Raw genomic sequence first — 22170 nt, forward strand, 5'->3', positions numbered from 1 at the left:
GTCCATCACAGCCAGCAGACTCACTCCTCCTTCCTATCTCCCTCTCATTCATTCCAAGCAGCAAACCCTGCACACACACACTTTTAGAGTCAGCGTGTGTCATCGTCAAGTGACTTTCATCCTCTTCCTGTCACTTGGGCTGAGCCTGATTTATTTAGAGGGACATGAATGTGAGGTTTGATTCAGTGGGCACAGATCTGATCCCTGACTCACTTCATACAAACACATCTGAGCTGCTTTTCATGTGTTAAGACCCTGGAATTTGTCACAATGAGTCATTGTAGAAGTTGCATAGAGCTTAAAGCCTGTATGTGTGTGTGCGTGCGTGTGTGCGTGTGTGTGTGTGTGTGTGTGTGTTGCTATAGATGTAAGACAGTGAAGACAACGCTACAAAAGATTCCTCTTGGTCCTGAGCTGTCATTGATTGAAAGATTGAAAGATGACTCAACTCCAAAACGTGTGTGTTTGTACATGTGTGTGTTTGTGTATGCGTGTGTGTGTGTGTGTGGGCTTATCCCACCGGAAGCTGCTTTGGCAATATTGTTTTTCTAATGGCTGTTTATTTACCTATGAAAACAGGATGCAAGGCCTGACCTCACTTCTAACTGTAACTTTGTACTATATTAACTACTGAATGTACATCTGCAGCGTGTGTGTGTGTGTGTGTGTGTGTGTGTGTGTGTGTGTGTGTGTGTGTGTGTGATATGTGTGCTGGAGCACAGCCAGGTCCCAGATAATCCTCTTCTCAACAGTCTTTTACACATGACTGATTCTTTTTCTCCTTGCACCCAATCTCACTCTCTCTCTCTCTCTCTCACACACACACACACATGCACACACACACAAACACGGGCATGCCTCGTGTCTTCGACTGCAATTGTTACACATTTATTATAGTTTGACCCTTGCCCCGAGTCACAGACGTCTTTATGCTGCACTGCTGGATTTTGAGCGGAGCTGAATCAGTAACTTTGTAAATCCTTCCAAATATGGCCTCCGCTCATCTAAATACCTGAGCTGGGCACATTTTACTTCACCAGACTTCCCCAGAACACACATCTGAGAGGACAACATTCAAATATCCTCTAACTTTTAATGAGTTTGGGGGTTCTGATGGAGGAGAATGAGGCCAAAGCTCCGTCCGTCAGGGAAAATATCTGCTATTGTTAGAAACTCTCTTCCATAACATCCTCCACTCTGTCTCAGCTTTCCTGTTTGACTTTCCTCTCTTTCCCTTTCTTCCTCTTCCTCGCACTCCTCAGTCACTGGGTCGTTTTTTTTAAGGGGCCGGGTCATAATATTTAACTCCTCCCCTTCTGGCCGGGGATGAATGTAAGGAGTGAGAGAGAGAGAGAGAGAGAGAGACAATAGACCTTAATCACTCCTGTGCTAAGGAGCGACTGGCCGGTCGTGTATGTGGTGGTGGAGGAAGACGAAGAGAGAAACAGGAAGGAAGAAAACAGTTGTGAGAGAGGAGCAATCATCACTCACACCTCTGAGCCTGAAGAGAAGAGGAAGATCTGAACACATCAAAACCTCTGACCAGTGAGTGCCGGCTGAGCGTCTTCCTCGATCACCTTCCTCTGGGCCCCTTGATCCTACTGAGGAAGACTCCACCCACTCTGCCATCCAGACTGGAGCATGTCCTGCCAGCCCTGTCATCCCTGCCGCTGATCCAGGCAGTCGCAGGTATGATCTCTCACTACCCCCTTGCCACCCTGCTGCCTTGGCCCCCGGGCCCCCAGAACCACAGCTCCGGCCTGGACAGCACCCTGCTGCTGGAGGGGGACGGAGGTGTCGCCCTGCAGAGGTACCAGCAACGATCCCCGGACAGCAACTTCAGACACTGGGTCAGTACACACACGCAGCCTATGATTGCTCTTCTTTCGTTTGATTTGTTGGAAGCACAGGTCCACTTTGATGTTGACTTCACTGTGAACGAGCTTCCTGTTATGTTGTTGAGAAATAGTTTGTAATTGCAGACATTTGCATGTGTGGCTGTGTTTGTCGCTCATGTTAGGTCTGTGGTGTCTGTGAGAGTGAGTGAGGGAAATGAAAAGAATGAAAGAGAGCGTTTAAGTGCATGAAGAGAAAAGTTGTTGCTGCTGTGGATTCAAAACATTCAAGGAATCCAAAAAATCAGCAGCTCAACAGTGATGTCATGATTAATCGATTATAATAAATGACTGGATTAATCATGAGTAAATAATAACCATTAAAATGACATATAATTGATTATTCTGCAAAGTTTCAAATACAATATAATCACATCATATCAGTATAACATTTTCTGAATGATGATTTATTAAAATGATTAAAAGTTGGGTTTGATGATGATTACATGAATAATAATCAAAATGAGCTGTAGATTGATTGATTTTTTAAATAATCGATTGTGACAGCTCTACTTCGTGGAACCGTTTCATGTTGAGTGACTGCTTATTGTTTTACGTTGAGTCGGGCCGGTTTATTATTACCATTAATGGCTGCCGTACATACAGACTGTGTTTGTGAACTCCATAGGCGTTTATCCTACAGAAACATCAGGATGCCTTCTTACATCACTTTGCAGTTTGCATGATGTCGCCCTATAAAGTGAAGCAGCTGAGAGACTGTTGTAGAGAAAAATAGCACACAGAGAGAACTGATTTTACACAGTCTTAACCTCATGATAGCATAAGATAGAGTAGATTTATTAAGGGGAAACACAGGATACTGAATGTTTAGTATTTATGATGGTGTGTATGACCTCTATCTTTACACTGTGTCATAAGGCTCCATTCAACAGACTAGATGCTTTGAAGTAAACTTAGAGAATAGGGATAGTTTGTGTTTCTGCCCCTCATATCTCCTCCTGGTTGGATTGATGTCAAATTCACCAACCAGCATTTGAGAAACAAATCAAAAATAGAAAATGTAGGCACATCTATTATAGCCTAAATGTCAAAATCATTGTATTTCCTCTCTGACCCACACTGGAGGACAGCTGACCTCTTGTGAAAGGGTACTACCGCTTATTGTGCACCCTTGCAGTGTGTGTGTGTGTGCATGTTTGAGTGAACTTAGTTCTTACTGACTGGTCAGCGTTCACAGGAAATCTGTGACTCACTTTCTTCAAGACTGATGCACTGTAATAACATCAGCATGAATCAGAGCTTGACTGAAATGTTACCTACTTAACACTACGGACCCCACTAATGGATCAGTGGAGGTCTTCAATGTGAACACTAACAACCTGCTGGAGTGTCCTTGAGCAAGACAATAAATAACAAACAGTAATTCCAACACAAGTGAACTTAAAGTGTATCCATCAAAGGTGGAATTGTCAGTTGACTGTCACAGCTTCTTGTTTTGAGCCTGAAAGTTTGGGGGATCATCCTCCTCGCTCTCTATCTGACATCCTGTCTCCCCTGCCTCACTGGGCTTGTTTCCGTCAATTGTTTCATGGGGTAGGGGAGACTGGAGGCCACACGCGCACACACGCGCACACACGCGCACACACACACAAACACACACACACACACACACACACACACACACACACACACACACACACAACCCCAGACCCACTTTATATGTTTTTCTATGACTTTCTGAATTTATGACTGTTTGGTAGAGATCTCATGAAATGTCTTCAGTAAAAGTCTTTATAAGCATAAGTAAAGTCACAGTGGGATAATCGTGCAGTAAGAGGTGCACTTAGAGTGTTTATAGCAATTTTGGTAGGATCAAAGTCTCACTATTTGATTTACCATAGTACACATGAAGTCCTTGGCTCTTTCCTTCTGCAGCAGCTTCAGCACAAAAGCACAACAACACTTTATGTTTTGCAGCTAGAGTTCCTTTCCAGTAGTTCCACATTCGAATAGGGAACGAAACTCAGTGAATCTAATTATTGTACATATATATGAAGTTTCAGTTCTTCAGGGTCAGATTTGGAGTGCAGTTGCCACATTTTTACCACTGCCGCCCCCCTGACGTTGCCCCAGATTGCTCCACCTCTCCGCTTGTTATTTTGACAGTCCATCCGTCGGCTCGCCACTGTTGTCTGAAGACTTTGCCTCTTTTCTTGCCTTTGTGTTACGTCTCCCCTGTCAGCTTAAGGTTATGAAACCAGGGCGGCCATAAAGCTCAACTATTACACTGATTGCAGCTCTATAATCATCACGCTGGGTGGTTATGGACAGCTGTCAGGTCCAGAGTTCAGGTCAGAGGGAAGAAAGGAACGCTGAGGTGTCAGTCACAACCTCTGATTTATGTAACTGTGAGGACAATGCAGTGTTAGAGCACAAGAACAGAAGTGAGAGTCTGGGACTTCTCAGAAGTTCTCTGTATTGACACGCTTTGGAGGTCTACAAGGTGACTTTATACAGCTGTCTCAATCAGTGGTGGTGCAATGTACAGTAGTTAGCTACTGGTAGATCAATAAACCTTGGCAGAGGCGATATTAACCGCACGATGTGACTCAACAACCTCAGCTGGAAATGCAGAAGTTTTGCAGGAAAAACAGAGAGAATTAAGGAGAGGGGGAGAGAGGGAGGGTGGGGGTGAATTTAGATGATGGCGTGTTTTCCATTGAAGAAGGCCGGAGCTGAGTTAGCACTCCTCCTTCCCCTTTTTCTCCTCGGTTGAACAGAGAAGTGCACGTTCAGGCCCTGTGACGTCCCAGTGTTCCCATTCTCAAATGTTCAATCCTTGCTCGTCATGTGTTTTGATGACTTGACAACACGATTTCCACATTTGAGATTCATTCATGTGGCAAAAAAAAAGTTTCCGCTCAACCTTGCAAACAAAGTCATTTGACTGCAGCACACACACACACACACACACACACACACACACACACAAACACACACACACACACACACACACACACAAACACGCATGCAGAAACTGTAAATTCTGTTGTTTTCAGTACAAGAAGCACAACCCAATAACCTGTAAGCATCATTCCAATTCAGTGGACAGACATGAACATGAATAGATCCTCGATGGATCAATAACAACATTTCCGGCCTCCCGTTCCCGCTGTGTTCCTCTTTGTCCCATTTTGCGTCTCCACTTAAAGACAGTGTTTACCCATTCTGTTCCCCTGGCAGGTCAGGCTGTCTGGTCGTCCTCACGGCTCTATAAAGGTTCATATTGTGATCCGGAGCCTAATTAGGTCACATAATTGAAATGGTGTGAAAAGTCAATAGTGCTGCTATTGTCCCCAAGGCAACAACACCACGGGAGCTGCTCACTCAACTGGGGCAGAAAGTCATCGCACCATATGGAGATGGGTGTGTGATGTTTGTGGTGGTTTGCCAGTGTGTGTGTGTGTGAGGTTGAGGATGGTTTGGATATTGATAGGAGACAGAAGGCGACACATGCAGCAGTGCCTCTTTGATATGGTTGATTTGTTTTTGATAGCTCTCCCTCTCTCTCTTTCTCTCGCTCTTTCTGTGTGTGTGTGTGTGTGTGTGTGTGTGTGTGTGTGTGTGGCTGCATGTGGCAAGGTGCTTCTGTCAATAATCAGCAGCCCATGTGTATGCGGTGTGGTACCAGATGTGTTTAACTAAACCTTCTAATTTTCCTTAATACCCGCCCCCACTACACACACACACACACACACACACACACACACACACACACACACACACTTCCATCCTCAATTCCCTTTCCCGCTCAGGCAGCATTTAAGCCAAGACGCATGACTCGGATCAAGCTGACATTGTGATGTGTGTGTGTGTGTGTTTGTGTGTGTGTGAGTGTGTGTGTGTGAGTGTCTGGGGACAGTTATTAATATATTGTCAGCATTTATATGTGCACATGTCAGCACATCACTAACTATAAGGTCAAAATGACACACAGCGACAAAACACACATTAACTTTCATTCAGCATCGTACCTGAGCAGTGTTTAGTTCTTGTGTGTATGTGTTGACTTCATGTTCCTGTGTGTTTCTTCTTATAAAATTCAGAGTTCAGGGTCGACATTATAGCAACTGTCTCACACACATTTGTGTCCGGCCTGTGCTACAAAGTAACCCTCTGTTCTCTTCTGCATAGAGTGTGTGTATCATTCATGCAGCTTCCTTCCCTGCCGCTCACATTCCTCACACGTTTCTGCACAGTGAATGAATTATTATAATTTAATATCACATAGAATATTTTAAAATTCCAATTTATAATTATCTTAATTTATTTCTCTTAAGCTTAAGTCACATACATGTTTGACAAATCTGGAAAAAATTGCTGCATATGTGTCAGATGATCAGGGCCGGACATATCAAGTGACATGAGCAGCTGCTTGCTTGGGGCCCCCATGGTGGTCTGGGCCCCCCACACCACCCCACACACCCCATGTTAGTTTAGTCATCAAGTAGAAATAACAATTCTCTAGTTTAATTACTTCAAAGCATTCAACTTCTCAAATTCTCCCAATATTGCCAAATTTGGAAAGATTGTGCTGCAATCCCAGAAAATTAGAATAGATTTGTCTTCTTCTAGGGCCCAAAACATTCTAGGTCCTGCCCTGACATCACACAACAAACAACACCAATCAGTTTGAAAGTACTCGTTTTTGATGGTTACGTAATCCTTTTTGTGTTTGCATTTAGATCCCTGACTGGATCTTTAATCGTTATAGAGATAAATGTGACATTAAAGCGTTCCAGTTCTTGGCACGACTCCTGTGTTTTGGTGAGTCAGCACTCATGGCCGCCGTGTTACCATCTTCATGCTTTTGTTGCGTAAGTTGTTGACTTGCGCTCGTCTGCATCTGCGGGGCAACAGATGGTCCGTCTCTCATTAGCAGGGGGTCAGACAGACAACCGAGCCAGTCCAGACCAGTTCATACAGGGATTAGCGGGGGCTTAGATCTTGGGGGGGGGGCCCTTCGTTGAGGGGGGTGTGTGTGTGTTTGGACTCCTAATTTATTGAAAGACTTAAAAACACAAACACCTGGGATAACCTTAACAAACACTGCACCATCTGAGTTACGGCTCGGGATCGGATTATCCTCCTGCTTTGAGTGCCACGGCTCCCCTGACCTCTTATTTGAGCCGCGCCTGGTTTAGAATTACAAGAATACTGACGCATTAATGTGAATAAACCGAACTTGAAGGATGAAGCTGGGAGAAAGATAGCGGAGTTACTAAAAGTGCAGTAGGAGCCAATGAACAATGATAAGACTATACCACGTAGTATGGAGGGTCGGCTGTGATCTCATGTGGAATGTGGAGGAGGGGATCTCCGTCTGAAGCACTGGACTTTACTGGCAACTGCGATGATGTCATTCATTTGGAGTGGGAAGGAGAGAGACGGAGGCAGAGAGAGAGAGACAGAGAGGGAGAGAGGAAAAGAGAAAGAGAAAGAGAAGCAGCAAGGACAATAGATCTGATAACATAAGAGATGAGGGGGAGAGGCGGAGAGGTGTTTCATGTGGAACAATGGGTTTAACTGACCCAAGAATGGAGAGAACAGAGAGGGAGAGAGAGATGACCAGGGTCAGAACCACAAAGACGAAGAAGGACAAAGAAGGCAGCCGTGTGTGAGTGTGCGTGAGAGGGAGAGTGAGTGAGAGAGAGGAGAGGAGAGGGAGTGAGAGAGAGGGAGTGACAGTGGGAGAGAGACCTGACGACGTGCTTGCTCATATGTGTCACGACTGCTGAATGTAATCACCCACACCACTAAATGTGTGATCGCTGCACTCGTCCGTGTGATTCGATGAGGACGGAGCCATTAAATTTCGGATCATGCATCTCTTATCTTTCGTGGAGTTACATCCGATCATCTTTGCACCATAAAAGACAACAACTTTTTTGTGATGTAGTTGTTGTGTTGTTGGAGGTGCAGGCTGAGTCTGGCCCCGGTCTGGCAGAGGCCACTGCTGAGTCTGAGTAAACACTGCGGTTTAAACGCTCTGCCCTCTATTGGGCAGAATGCAGAAGGAACACAAACCTCATCCAGCCACACACACACACACACACACACACACACACGCCGAAATTCATTCACATGTGCCAAAAGTACGTTTAGACCCCGGGCACACACACAGACACACACACGCACACAGCTGCAGACTCGAAACAGAACAAACAGGTACATTTTCACACACACTAATGATTCTATATGAGACGCTATCAGACAAAACTCAGCTTATGTAACAACGTCCAACCGACTCCCATCACTGCAAAAACATCTATTACGGTGTGAAACGTTGCTTGTTTTGAGCAGAAAGAGAGCAAGCGCACTCTCTCTCTCTCTCTCTCTCTCTCTCTTTCCAGTATGAACATGAAATCATTCTTTCTCTGGAAACCAGTGCAACATTGTCCTGTTATTGTGTCATTCATGCTTTTCTTTCCAACAAACTGCATCCTATCACAGTTTCTGTCTGTGCTGTGATTTCTCTCCCTCCCTCTCTCCCTCACACACACACACACACACACACACACACACACACAGCAGAGATAATGCCCTTTCAAGTTAAACTCCCACACTTTCTCTGATGATGTCTTATCTGTGACATAAAACACTCAGAGATTAGATCAGACACACTATCCAACTCCCAAGGGGCATTTCAACCTCTACCACCTTGCATCAGGAACTCTCCTCTCCTCTCCTCTCCTCTCCTCTCCTCTCCTCTCCTCTCTCCCTTCCTAACCTTGCTCCAGGCCATAGAGGCTCCCTAAGCAGTCAGGTATGAGGACAGCAGCCTCACTGGAGTCAGTAGGCTGGAGGCAGGAAGTGAGAGATTTCCTGGAATGTGCGTTTTTCCCCACACTGGTGCAATAACAGTACGAGCGGCGCTCCTCCTGTTTTTGTCCCCTCCGCTCTGTGCCTGTAGCTCGCCGCTCTCTGCTCCTGGTACAGAGAGGAGACGGTGTTTGGGAAACTCAATAATGGCATGGACCCATTATGAAAAACTCTGCTGCCCTCATCAAGGACTTTCCTAAGTGTAATTACATCATTAGTCTTCCTCAAAAAGTCAAACTTGGAATGTGTATGGGCCTTTTATAGCAGTGGAATTCCTGTTACGACCCTCTCCTGCTCCAGAAACATTAGGTTCCTCTCCGTCACAGACACTTCTTTACTTCTTTCAATCTGATATGGAGATCGGTTTAGGTATGTGAGCTTGTTTAGTTAAGACCAGTGGTTATCACACAAACACACACACACACACACACACACACACACACACACACACACACACACACACACACACACACACACACACACACACACACACACACACACACACACACACACACTCCCGATTAGCCTATTCAAGTAGATTTATCCTTTGGCGATGTGGAAGGAACCAACTTTTGTAAAACTGGACTCACTTGGTTTAGCTCATCAGATGTGTGTGTGTAGAGCAGTGTGAGGGGGGGAAATGAGGTCCAGGATTGTGAACCATAGTTAGTTTAATTAGTGACGAATCAGACTGTGACCTAACAAAGCCAGAAACATCAACAATGGATCAGGAAAATGAGTCACCGGCTGTTTTCCGATGGGCACGCCTGTGATAAGAGCAGGGGGTCCACGAGTCTGCCAGGCTACTATTGATTGTTGCAAGTCCTCCTGTCATCCCTGTTGTAAATTAGCATTGTGAAATATATCATTTTCTATCTGTGAGAAGATTATGATGTTCTTCAAATTACTGAATGTGTAAATCTGGTGATGGCGTCTAAACTTCTAAACAGTTGACAGATGTGTGCGTTGGTCCGCTCGCCCATCAAGCAGAACTCCAACTGTCACATGTGTCAGATGTCTTGTTTGCACTGAGGTATGACATCACTCCCACTGTGAGATCAACACTCCAGTCCCCCCGGGGCCGAACTGGAGGTCATGTGGGGTCACAACCTTCCCACTGCCCCTGTGGACTTCCCAGGAGACGCACAGGGACATCGGGGCAGCCCGGTCTGGGAACTGGAACCCGTCCAGATAAAAAAGCCTGAACAGTCAGCAAGGCAGATAGCAGCGTACAAACTCAAAAAGTGTACAGGCGCACACACTCACACACTACCACACACAGAGACACTGGACTTTTGCTGGTCTGACCCTCCATGCAAAGCTGGGTGGGAGTAGTGGACTGGATGGCAAAGCTGGGATCATGTTCGTGTGTGTGTGTGTGTGTGTGTACAGTATTTGTGTTTGCACCCTACGTAACAGTGTGTGTGTGTGGCAGACACTGACGCTGTGTGTGACGTTGGTGCTACGTGCTCATGATATGGGAGCCAGAGGAGTTGGTTGGCATGTATCACGTACGTCTAGCTTCACTCACGCGCTCACACACAGTCATACACACGATGGGTAAAGGAGTCACAGCAGGCTTCTCCCACGGAGTCAATGACAATAAGCATCACGAAGTTCCCACTGACACTCCGACCGTCCTCTTCCTCCAACGCTAGCTTACATTTGAGGATCTATGACACAACTTAGTCCACAAAGACCCTCGCTAAGTCAACGCTTGATTCATATCTCCCAGTTTACTCACACCAGTGGGCTGCTTGACTTCGTGTGCAGGAACATTCTGAGTGGAACAGTGTCGCCCATTCTCACACTCAACCCGTTCTTCCATTCTGTCCCTGACAATGCATAGAGGCCGGAGCATCTACAGCCTTCCTTGTATTGTCCCACGCAGGGAACTTGTGTCCGCAGCTGCTTCACACACACACACTCACACACACAGACACACACACACCGATTACATCACTTTGTCCACACAGATGAAGCCAGTGTAGTAACGTTTGTGTGTCACCCGGGAAAGTAGAGCTAGGAGACCAAGAATCACTACAACTGTGATTTAAACATAATTAAATTAGACCAAATAAGTAAGAATGTAGAACAATGTAGGAACTAATAATGATAATGATATAACTATTAATAATAATTATAACAGAGAATCCAATCTCATCTTACATAATTTTATATATGTTGTTTAGAAAAAATAAAAAAATAAAACAAAATAAAATAAAATAAAAATAAAATGTTGAATAAATCAGTGGTAAAAATACGACAGAATAATAACAAAACAATAATCAATTCTTATAAGAACTCTTTTCACTTCACTTTGATTCGTGCGAATTCCAAAGCAAACACTTATGTCACATGTGTTGCGCAAATCGCATCAGTGAGTCTGACGCACACGCACGAAGCTGTCAGAGTGATGAAAACCCGCACCAAAAAGGAGAAGAAGAGGGGAAAAAAGAGAGAAGAGGAGAAAAAAAAACAGAGAAGAGGAGGAGTTTGGGGGACCGCAGCGAGTGCAGGAGGAGGAGTTTGGCTGTAGAATACTAGGGGGTTTACCGAGACACGGAGGAAGAGGAGGCGGAGGAGGACACAGAGTGCGCAGAGAAGCAGACGAGGAGAGGACCGATCGTATTTCCACACGGAGGATTACAAACACGCGTCTTTTTCGTGCCTGGGCGGACTGTGACCGAGCTCTGATGCTGCCACCGGACCATGAAAGAAACGCTCGCCATGAAATTCGCCTGGAAAACTAAGATGGTAAATAATCCAAACTACAAAAACAAACAAATAACAAAACAAAACAAGTTTAGCTGTTCCCCATCCTGTTGTTGATTGTGCGGTTTTAGAAGTCAGAGAGGGGAGGAAGGGGGGAGAAGGGGGAGGGAGGATGTGTGTGTGTGTGTGTGTGTGTTAGGGCTTGGGAAAGTAGCGGATAAAGGAGAAAGAGGAGGAGGAGGAGGAGGGGTAGAGAGGAAGAGGGGGGCATTGAGTTCTTAATTGTTCTCTCTCGCGTGTGTTGCGGACTTTAAACCCGGTGTAACCTACATTTTCTCGTGCGTGAAAGCTTCCCGTAAATAGGTTTGAAGTAAAGGGAGGAGGAGGAGGGGAGAAGGAGGGGTAGAAGAAGCATAAAACACACAAAACAAACAAACAAACAAACAAACAACAACAAATCTGCCTGCTTTCCTACTATTGGTTTATAAAAACTTTTGTCTGGGGGTCCTGAGTGAGACAGAGGAGGGGGAACAATACACCGAGGCCCCGGAGGCACAGCAGCTGCTCCAACCAGAGACCAAACACACACAGAAACACACACACACACACACACACACACACACACACACACACACACGCACACACACAGCGCTGTTGTTACTGCTGGCGTTATCTTCAGAGTTTTGTTTCTGGTTCTTGTTTGCTCCTCCACTGTCTCGTCCTCTCGTCCAGCATCATCCTCCTCCTCCTCCTCCTCCTCCTCCTCCTCAGATGGATCCCGGCGTTCCCATGCCAGAGCCTTGGAGAGTAAACATCTCATCTCCTGTTTACCTCTGGCTCAGGGTCACGCTGATAGGCTCTGTCCCTCTCTAACCTCCTCTATCTCCTCGCCTTTCATCCCCGTCGGCACATAAAGCCTCTAAAATGTGGCGCACAAAGCGGATGGGAGCTTTTTTAAACCCTCCGTCGGCCCAAACGTATCGCTGGCTGACAAAAAGAGTGTGTGTGAGTGCAGTGTGTGCAGACTGTGAACTCAGCACAGCACAGGCTCGGCCAACGCACAGACCTCCTGCTATTGTTATGGGAGTGTGTGTGTGGACTGCATGACTCATGGACTGATGTATTTATCTGTCACTGTGCCAGGAAGAGAGAGAGAGAGAGAGAGAGAGAGAGAGAGAGAGAGAGAGAGAGAGAGAGAGAGAGAGTGTGAGTGGGAGACACAGGTTGGTGTAGGCGTTGTTTTGTTCAAAGATGGCTCCGCCGCAGCAGCAGCAGCGGTCACGGCTGCATGTCAACCGGCCCTCAGTGGTGGCGATTGAGCCTGTGACCTTTGACCCCTGGGAGCTGGCGTCCCTTCTGTCTGGGGTGGGAAAAGTGCATGTCGTCGTTAAAGTGTGTGAATGGAATGGAAAGTGGCTCTGAGGGAGAGTGACCCTGGCTGTGTGTGTGTGTGTGTGTGTGTGTATCACTGGTGGAAGACAGTATTGTTATTTTTACAAATTTTAAACCTTTTTCTAAGATAAACTTGTAGGTTAACGTGTAGTAACAGCAGAGTTGTGATGCAGTGTGGAGTGAAAACATTGAATCTTCAGTTTGTTTTTAAAGATTTTCAGGATGGAGGATTAGAGAAGAACATGAGGAAGAGGAAAGAGGAAGGCAAGATTCAAATCAATACACAATCGAGAGTTTGAAAGGACACTTCCCTCTGAAATGTAGTCTCTCTCTCTCTCTCTCTCTCTCTCTCCCCCTCTCTCCCCTTCTCTCCCCACCTCTCTCCCCCCCTCTCTCTCTCCCTCTCTCTCTCTCTCTCCCTCTCTCTCTCTCTCTCTCTCTCTCTCTCTCTCTCTCCCTCTCTCTCTCTCCCTCTCTCTCCCTCTCTCTCCCTCCCTCTCTTTCTCTCTCTCTCTCTCTCTCTCTCCTGGCCTGTGTTTGTGTCTCTGTCTCCACGCGTCGCTCTGTCTGCAGGAGCTCCATATTTTGATTCCTCTGCGCTCTTCCTCGTTTGTTTATCCACTCTGCAGTTTGTCTGAGCGGTGATTCACAGCTGCAGTCACACAGACGTGGTTGCGTTTGGACGCGTGCCTGCAGGATGAACTGCTGGGATCTGTTACACTTTTTGCCTTTTTACGAGAGCACTTACTCTGGAGTATCACGTTCTCTGTTTGGAAAGATTTGTTACCGAGGTCTCATCTATCGTCTAGCAGGGGAATTCTTTTGGGGATCGTGTCAAAAGACAAACGAGTAGATAGAAAAACGATGCAAATCTGAGTTGTTTTGTTGCGTCGGGGCTTGTTTGGCAGACTCGGTCCCCTCGGGCCTTCGTCTCTGCCTCGTCTGAGCTGCAGGGAAACACTCTGGGTCTAAGTTCAGCTTCAGAGAGACCGGGAAAGGGGATGGATGGGGTTGGAGAGAGGGAGGAGGGGATGGAGGGAGGGAGGGAGGGAGGGGAGGAGTGGGGGTTGGGGAGTGGGTCACACTTGTTGCTTTTGCTGCACCAATGTTCTTCTTTAGTCATGTGCCAGTGTTTGATTCTTTCTCGCCTATTCTCTCTCTCTCACACACACACACTTCCCCTGCGGTCCTTCTAACTCCCCGTATTCTCTCTTGTCTGCAGAGCTCCGTTCAGGACTGGGGAGAGGAAGTGGAGGAGGGCGCCATCTACAACGTGACACTGAAGAGGGTTCAGATTCTGCAGGCGGCCAACAAGGGAGCGAGATGGCTGGGGGTGAGTGCTGCCAATCCTGATTACCCAGAATCCACCTCAGAGCAGGGAAACAACAACAACACCAACCAGGGCTTTCTATTGTCTGACAAAGCGGGGCGTCTAGCTTCGGGGGGGCGTCGTTCAGTATTGTGCTCCACGCCGGCCGTGTTGTTTTAACATTTGCGCTATAATTTTTCCCCCCGCTCGTTCAGACAACACCCTGACTTGGCCGCTGGAAATCAACAGTTCCTCCAGACCCCAGACCTGCTCAGCCAAAGCATGTGATTTCCTGACTTCCCCCAACTGCCAACAAAACTCTTCGCTCCCCTTGTAATAGCCAACGTTTTTATGAATCGCTGCTGTAAGAAAAAAGGCTGATTAAAAGCTTTTCCTCCTCTGGTTGATGTGTTCCCCCCCTGCGCACACAAAAGCATTGTTGTTTCCCCCGCTGTGGCCTTTAGGTCCCCGTAATAACACGGACCGGGTTACTGTACATAATTACACTGCAACAAAACAAGCAATTATGAGCAATTAGGGGCTTTATCTTTAGTTACAAAGTCATGAGTTTAACCTAATTAATGTGCGCTAATTTACATGCATGAATGCAGCGGAACAGAAATGACAAGAATAGATGGGAGAGGTCTAAGGCCTGGGTGGGGGAGTGTGTCTCTTGTTTGTTTGTGTGTTTGTTTGCGTGTTTGCCCCCCCCTGCCAGTCTTTGTGTCTCCGTGGTGACATGGTGGATGGGGATTGATTCTAAAGTTTTTCCTAGCGAGACGTCGCGGGTTGCCAGCTCTGTCAGAATCAAGTAACACAACGCGGGTAAAGAGCAGAATAGAGACGAGTGTGTTTACAATACATAGGGAGTCATCAGTGAATGAGGGCAATCGGTGCGGTAATTTATTGTGAATTGGGTCGCTTGTCTAGACTATACACTCTCTCTCTGCGTGTGTGTGTGTCTGTGTGTGTGTGGACTGAACAGCGTGTGACCTCGCAGAGATAAATAAAGTGCTGGTGTTCCTTGAGTGTACTGACGTGTTATCAGAGCCGAGCGCAGAGAACTTTGGCTCTGCTGTCCTCCTTTCTGTCTGTGTGGAGGGAGGGAGGAGGAGGAGGAGGAAGAGGAGGAGGTGGTGGGTGGGGGTGGGGGGCAGCTGTGATTAAAAGCAGATTGGAGCGTTTCCTGTTGTAGCGTACAAACTTCACCATGGCCTCTCTCTCTCTCTCTCTCTCTCTCTCTCTCTCTCTCTCTCTCGCTCCTTTTTTTGTCACCACCCTTTTGGACACGACGGCTTAGATGTCGCCTGGTCCTTCAATCACTCCGCTCCTCTCCCTTTAATCCCCACTTTGGCGCTCACCTGTAATCAGCGTCCAACCTCGGCACGCTCTGTCTCATAACTGCAACGGGAAAATGACAAGCCGGGCGAGAATAACAGAATTCCTCAGCTTTAATCTGACACAGCATCGACCAATGAGTAAGCACAGAGCGTTCAAAGCCAAAGAAACGTTGCGCAACCCTAAAGTTATCACAGAACAAAAGAGTGCAGCTGCGTTCAGTTCACACTTGTTCAGCTGCATGAAATCAATGTGTTTGCGTTTGTGCGTTTGTCTAGGCGGAGGGCGATCGTTTGCCCCCGGGACACACGGTGAGCCAGCTGGAGACCTGCAAAATCAGAAGTATCCGCGCCGGAACGCTGGAGCGCCTGGTGGAGACGCTACTGACGGCGTTCGGAGACAACGACCTGACCTACACCTCCATCTTCCTGTCCACCTACAGAGCCTTCACCAGCACGCGAACCGTGCTGCAGATGCTGCTGGACAGGTGGGGCTGCAGAGTTCTTCATGTCCTGCCAGAAGGCAAAACAAAGTGCTGAGTAGAGAAGTTATTTTTATATTCCTCCCTTGTTCCTTGTTGCAGGTATGGAAACATGGAAGAAAATGAAGCAGACACCAGCCGATGCCAAAGCTCTGAAACCAAAGGAGCCATCAGAAAGTAAGAGTCGTCTTCCAAACCTCTAGAATGTCTCACTTCTCCGTATTTGCCACCGTCCGTTGACACCGCGTGTTTCCCCTCAGTGCCTTGGCCTCCATCCTGCGTGCCTGGCTGGACCAATGTCCACAAGACTTCCAGGAACCTCCAGACTACCCCTGTCTGCACAGGATGATGGACTACCTGCGGAGGGTCCTGCCAGGGTCGGAGCCTCTGAGGCGGGCAGAGAGCCTGCTGGAGCAGCTGCAGAGTCAAGCCTGCATGGACGACACTGATGGTAACGCGTCCACACGTCCCTCCACCCGTCCATCCACCATCCGTCCTCCATTTGTTTTTAATACGCTCAACTTTCTTTTTTAGTTAAACCAATTCTGTTTGCCTGCTTTTAGGTGGTTTCCATGGCAACAGCTCTTTCTGCTTAGGGGAGGAGGAGGAAGTGGAGATCGAACTCCAGGAGGACTTCCTGTCGTTCGATGCTGACCTAGTGGCCGAGCAGCTGACTTACATGGATGCGGTAAGAGGAGCAAAGCAGCAGAGTTCCATACGTTACGTTCCTGTGATGTTCCCTCGCCATCGTTGTACTAACATCTCACGTTCCTCTGCTCCAGCTGCTGTTTAAGAAAGTCATCCCCTACCACTGCCTGGGCTCCATCTGGTCCCAGAGAGACAAGAAGCACAACAAACACAGTGCGCCCACCATCCGCGCCACCATCACGCAGTTCAACGCTGTGGCGGCGTGCGTGGTGAGCACGGTGCTGAAGCACAGGCAGATCAGACCGCACGGCCGAGCGCGGGTCATCCAGCGCTGGATAGACATAGCTCAGGTTGGCAGAAACACACACACACACACACACAGGGATGGAATGTTTGCAGAATCAGGTCTGACCCTTCGTTGATTCTCTTCTCCAGGAGTGTCGGATACGCAAAAACTTCTCTTCGTTGCGAGCCATCGTGTCGGCGCTGCAGTCCAACCCTCTGTACCGGCTGAAGAGAGCCTGGGCCTGCGTCCACAAGTAAGACGCCACTCTGTGATGTGTGAAACCTATTCTGGCTGCTTTGTGTCTTTGTATGTCATCATCTCAACCTCTAAACATCTTGTGTGGCCTACACAGGGACAGCATGCAGACCTTTGAGGAGCTGTCTGACATCTTCTCAGACCACAACAACTACCTGACCAGCAGAGAGCTCCTCATGAGGGTGAGCCCCACAAACCATTTCTCCCTTCACACCTCTAGTTTCAAGAACCTTTGAACTTAAGTTGATCTCTGTGTATGTGCCCCCCTCCCTTCCCTTCCTTTCCCCTCCTCACACACACAGGAAGGCACTTCAAAGTTTGCCAGTCTGGAGAGTTGTGCCAAGGAGCATCAGAAACGAACCCACAAAAGGCTCCTGCTGCAGAAGGAAATGGTGAGACAAAAGAACTCCAGAGACAAAAGCCAGACAACAAATCTTTCAGGAAAAAAAAAAAAAGGGGGGGGGGGGAAACAGAGCTTTTATGTTTTGAACGCATTCCTCTAAAGCAGCGTACTGTAATGTGAGCGAGCTCTGGCTGCACCGGGATGATGAACACACACACACAGACACACACACACACACACACAGACACACACACACACACACACACACACACGACTCCTGCTTGTACTTGTGTTGTAAATGTCCTTTAATGTGTTGGACAGGGAGCGATGCAGGGAACGATTCCATACTTGGGGACGTTTCTGACCGACCTGACCATGCTGGACACGGCACTGCCTGATCTAGTAGAGGTAAGAATAGAAGAGCTTCACACCTGCTAGATGTGTGTGTGCGAGCCTGTGTGTGTGCGTGTGTGTGTTACAGTATTTGAGAACTTGTGTCTGCGAGTTTACAGAGCTTTGTAGATCTGAGAGTCTGTGTATGTGTTTGTGTGTGTGTGTGTGTGTGTGTGTGTGTGTACCTGCTGTTAGGGGGGAAAATGGTGGGCGTAAGTTTCCATGAGTGTGTGTGAGGAATTTTACCCGGGCCGTTTGTGGAGCGGTGAGGCTGCTGGTGTTTGTGTAAGAGGCTGCTGGTATGTGATGTGTAGAGACTGACAGCGTCCCCTTTGTCTCCTCTGTAGGGAGGACTGAACAACTTTGAGAAGAGACGCAGGGTGAGTTCATCACTTTCATCTGGCCATTTTTCTAAACCTGTACATACAAAATGCATAGAACAAACATTTACCCCTCTCTCTCTCTCTCTCCCTGTGCAGGAGTTCGAGGTCATCGCTCAGATCAAGCTCCTCCAGTCGGCCTGTAACAGCTACTGCTTGACTTCCGACCCGGCGTTCCTCCACTGGTTCAAGAACCAGCCGCAGCACAGTGAGGAGGAGAGGTACGTGCCTGCCTGCTCCCTTTTCCTGTGTGAGCCATTAGACCGCAGCAAATCACAGTCTGTGGGCTCTATTGTTCACACGCACGCACACACGCACACACACAATAGCATCTTCTCTCTTGTGCTCGGCTCCCCCCTCTTCTTATGTCTTATGGATGCTTCCTGCTGAGCTCTTATGCTTGTTGTTATTGTGCTGCTCCGTGAGCTCTCTTCCTCCTTTCGCCCCCTCTCTGACTTTCTCTTTCACTTTTTCTCTGAGTTCACATTTCCCAGAGTCCCTCGGTAGAAGAACTCACATAGCCATTAAGTTTGTTACCCATATTTGTGGTTTGATCCAGTGGTGGCAGGACTCGGGACTTATTGTGTTACTTTCCAGCTGTGAGTAACGTCTTGTCTCGCCTCGTCTCTGTCTTTGCAGCTACTCCTTATCCTGTGGGGTTGAAGGACTTGGAGACAGCAGCCCAACTTCACCCAAAGCTCGAAAAAGCATGGTGAAGAGACTGAGCCTGTGAGTACAGCAGACACAGCAAATCCAAGTCTGCAGACGTGTCATGTTGGACATGTTGGACATGTCAGATTGTCTTATCAGCGTCTCACACAGCAGGGGATTATTGTGAGTGACTATATTTCAATACTAATCAACTTCCTCCACCTTCCAGGCTTTTCCTGGGCGCAGACACAAACACGGCCAGTTCTCCCGTCAGAGAGACGCCGCGTTCGCCCCCTACTGGCAGCTCAGGGGAGAGCATGGACTCTGTCAGCGTGTCCTCCAGCGACTCCAGCAGTCCCTCAGACAGTGAAGGACTCCCAATGACACACAACTCCAACAGCCAGCACAACAAGGTGCGCCTCAACAACACACACACTCTCTCTACCCTCTCCTGTCTCTTAAGTTTGGTGTGTGACGTCTATCCTCTGCTTGCTCTCAGCTATCAGAATCCTCCTCTTGTACTTCGCTCCACTCCATGGACACCAGCTCGTCTTCAGCCAGCGTCACCACCACCCCGGCGTCGCCCTCGCTCCCCGGGCCGGCCTGCATCCACAGACGCTCCGCCTCGCTCACGCCCATGTCGCCCAACTCCCCGAGCCAAACCCCGACGTACAACACCCAGGCCCAGGACGCCTGCATCATACGAGTCAGCCTGGAGCAAGGCAACGGCAACCTCTACAAGAGCATACTGGTGTGTGTCTGTGTGTGTGTGTGTGTGTGTGTGTGTGTGTGTTAGAGTGAGGACATTCATCCTTCAGACAGAATTGATTAAACTCTGACATATTTCATTTCTATCTGCTCCCCATCCAGCTGACCAGTCAAGATAAGACTCCGGCTGTAATTTCCAGAGCCATGGCGAAGCACAACCTGGAGGTGGAGCCTGAGGAGGGATACGAGCTGGTGCAGGTGATCTCAGAGGAGAGAGGTGAGGCTCATTAAGTTCAGCTCCACTTTCTCAGTTATTTAATGGATCAGCCTCAGCCGAGGAAGCTGATAGATGTTGAGCTGAGTCAAAAACAGCTAAGATGAAGGAAGCTCAGACTTGTTGTTTGTTGTTGTTTTAAATCTTAAGCCTTTAAACCACATCTTTGACTGACAGTATCAGTCTGAGTCATATTTACAGCTTTACAGTAACTACAGTAAGAAGAAAACATTCCCGAAACTCTGATGAAAAAACCTCAATTTCTGCAATTCAGCTTGTTTACTGATGAGGTGTTTTCCAGTCTTGCATGAACCACAGTTACCGTGAAACTAATAGTGTCAACACAAGAACAGGAAGTTATACCTAACCACATGTTTCTCTCTCTTCTCTTCCTTTTCTTGTAGAACTCGTGATTCCAGACAACGCCAACGTGTTCTACGCCATGAACACCTCCGCAAACTTCGACTTTCTGCTGCGGGTGCGAGGCTCAGTGAGCGCCAGGCCAGTGCAGTTGCGTAGTCGCTGCAGTTCCACACTTCCTCGCTCGCAGCACCGCACCAGCCTCTCGCTCAGACTCAGCAAGGTTACACTGTGACCTTAGGACTACCGCCGCACCGCAGTTTGCCCTTTGCACCCGTGAGGCAGGACAATACAGGGCGCAGGGAGGGGATGGATGCTGACCGGAGCGGATTCATAGATATGAGACCTCTGGAGGGTTGCTGGATGTGTGCCAGTGGAATCCTTTAGAGCTGTTAGACTCTTGTGGAGCTTCACTTTGACTCTTATTGTGGCTTCACCTCCATCCTGCTCAGCGGCTCAGCCCAAACCCTGATATGGACCCTGGATGTGTTTGTGTGACTGCTGTGCCAGTGGGACTTTTTGATTAATGATGCCTGTGACAGAGTGAAACAGTGACCCCAGGTGGTCGTAACTCATTACAACAGCAGGTTTTTGCACACTTATTATTATTACAGGAGCAGCCGAACTCCTGACCTCCAACAGTATTCATCAATGAAATTAATTCCCTTTTTTTTCCTGTGATGTCTGTGTAGCTGAATTTCTCTCTTTTCTGGAGATAAAGATGAGATAGAAGCTGAAATCAGATGGAGAAATGGACCGAGCGTTCAGTGCTTTTGCCTTTATTGCTAAGTGAATGAACTTCTGACAGTATTCTGAAGTATGTTTTATGTACGTTGACTGACAGGAGCAGTGATGTCATTATTGCCCCTTATTCAGCCGTGTTTACCTGTCATGTCCAGCTGTGCACCGGTGTGTGTGCACAGTGTGTTCTTCTGCCCCTCTCATATTGTGAGCTGTGTGACGAATGCTCTACACGCGTTCTGATTGGTTCCATTACTTGGTTTTAACAAGTCCTTAGTAAATATTGAAATGGCCTTAGCTGCCCTAGCTTTAGGGTGCAGAGATGCAGTTTGTGCTGAAGACCATACCAGAAGGTCGAACCCTCACACTGCCTCCCCCCTCCCAGATTTAATTTTTATCTGAGCTGTCACTGACTCAAACAACAGCAGCTGGCAGAGAGAGAGAGGAGGTGTGTAGGAGGACCCGGGGGCGGACTGTCTGGAATGGGAACCACCGAGCAAACAGTTTGAGAACTGATGCATATTGTACCTCCGTGCCCGTCGTTATATGAACTACAGAGTTGCACTTGTCTTTGGCTTGGAGATGCCATCAGTATGTGAATATGGATGAGGGAGTGACTCACATCGAGGTTCACTCCCTCTTCACTAAATGAATTATTATTTTTGTTGTGTAATTTTTGCTTTTTTATGTTTTTTTATAACACGATTCAGACCTAGAATGTCCGTTTGAATGATTTACAAGCAAACAAACTCACGTAATGTTAAAAACCATTGCCAGAGTTGAGTTTAAGAGGGACAGTTCACTTACACACGTACGCATGCTAAAATGACCTACATTCAGTGTCGATCTGTCACAAATTCATTATAACAGTAACACATTAGTAGATTCATGTTTTCCCGGTTAATTTTTTTCTTCCTCCACACAACTGGATCATGTCTTTGGGTTAAAATCACAGCTGAGTTCAGAGTTCAGAGGTCACGGTCCCGTCGTTTCTCACCACTCAGCACTTCACTGTAAATGTTGCTCTCATGAAATCTCCCTCGGTGTTTGTGTTCTTCAGTGCCAAAGACTCTTCCTCTTCGTGAATAAATAAATTATCATTATTACGATGCTTTGTCTCATCTTTTTTCATTCCAACAATCTTTTATTTTTCATCTT

The 22170-nt window shown here is 47.4% G+C and overlaps 1 protein-coding gene across 2 annotated transcripts; it reads left to right on the plus strand.

The window, feature by feature from the left end:
• Positions 1 to 1372: 1372 nt before the first annotated feature.
• rgl1 (ral guanine nucleotide dissociation stimulator-like 1) lies at positions 1373 to 22115 on the plus strand. 2 transcript variants are annotated; one of them, XM_076153209.1, is made up of 18 exons: positions 1373 to 1850; positions 14068 to 14178; positions 15771 to 15979; positions 16076 to 16150; positions 16234 to 16424; positions 16537 to 16661; positions 16756 to 16971; positions 17057 to 17160; positions 17260 to 17344; positions 17465 to 17554; positions 17827 to 17913; positions 18246 to 18278; positions 18378 to 18499; positions 18918 to 19007; positions 19159 to 19342; positions 19429 to 19680; positions 19800 to 19914; positions 20316 to 22115. In XM_076153209.1, the coding sequence occupies exons 1-18, from the start codon at positions 1692 to 1694 to the stop codon at positions 20504 to 20506; spliced, it is 2439 nt and encodes an 812-aa protein (XP_076009324.1). In that variant the 5' UTR covers positions 1373 to 1691; the 3' UTR covers positions 20507 to 22115. The 2 variants fall into 2 exon arrangements, with proteins under 2 accessions (XP_076009324.1, XP_076009326.1); XM_076153211.1 differs by lacking the exon at positions 1373 to 1850 and adding an exon at positions 11034 to 11495.
• Positions 22116 to 22170: the final 55 nt, after the last annotated feature.

Source organism: Genypterus blacodes, unplaced genomic scaffold, assembly GCF_046128005.1.
Source record: "Genypterus blacodes isolate CSIRO-AG114 ecotype Tasmania unplaced genomic scaffold, CSIRO-AGI_Gbla_v1 ptg000058l_1, whole genome shotgun sequence".
Taxonomy (NCBI): Eukaryota; Metazoa; Chordata; class Actinopteri; order Ophidiiformes; family Ophidiidae; genus Genypterus; species Genypterus blacodes.

Bases quoted from the DNA above. Each gene is read 5' to 3' on its own strand.
- rgl1 (XM_076153209.1), top strand. From the start codon at position 1,692: ATGATCTCTCACTACCCCCTTGCCACCCTGCTGCCTTGGCCCCCGGGC. The intron at 16,425-16,536 runs GTAACGCGTCCA...GCCTGCTTTTAG, and splicing joins CTGCATGGACGACACTGATG to GTGGTTTCCATGGCAACAGC. The intron at 17,161-17,259 runs GTAAGACGCCAC...TGGCCTACACAG, and splicing joins GCCTGGGCCTGCGTCCACAA to GGACAGCATGCAGACCTTTG.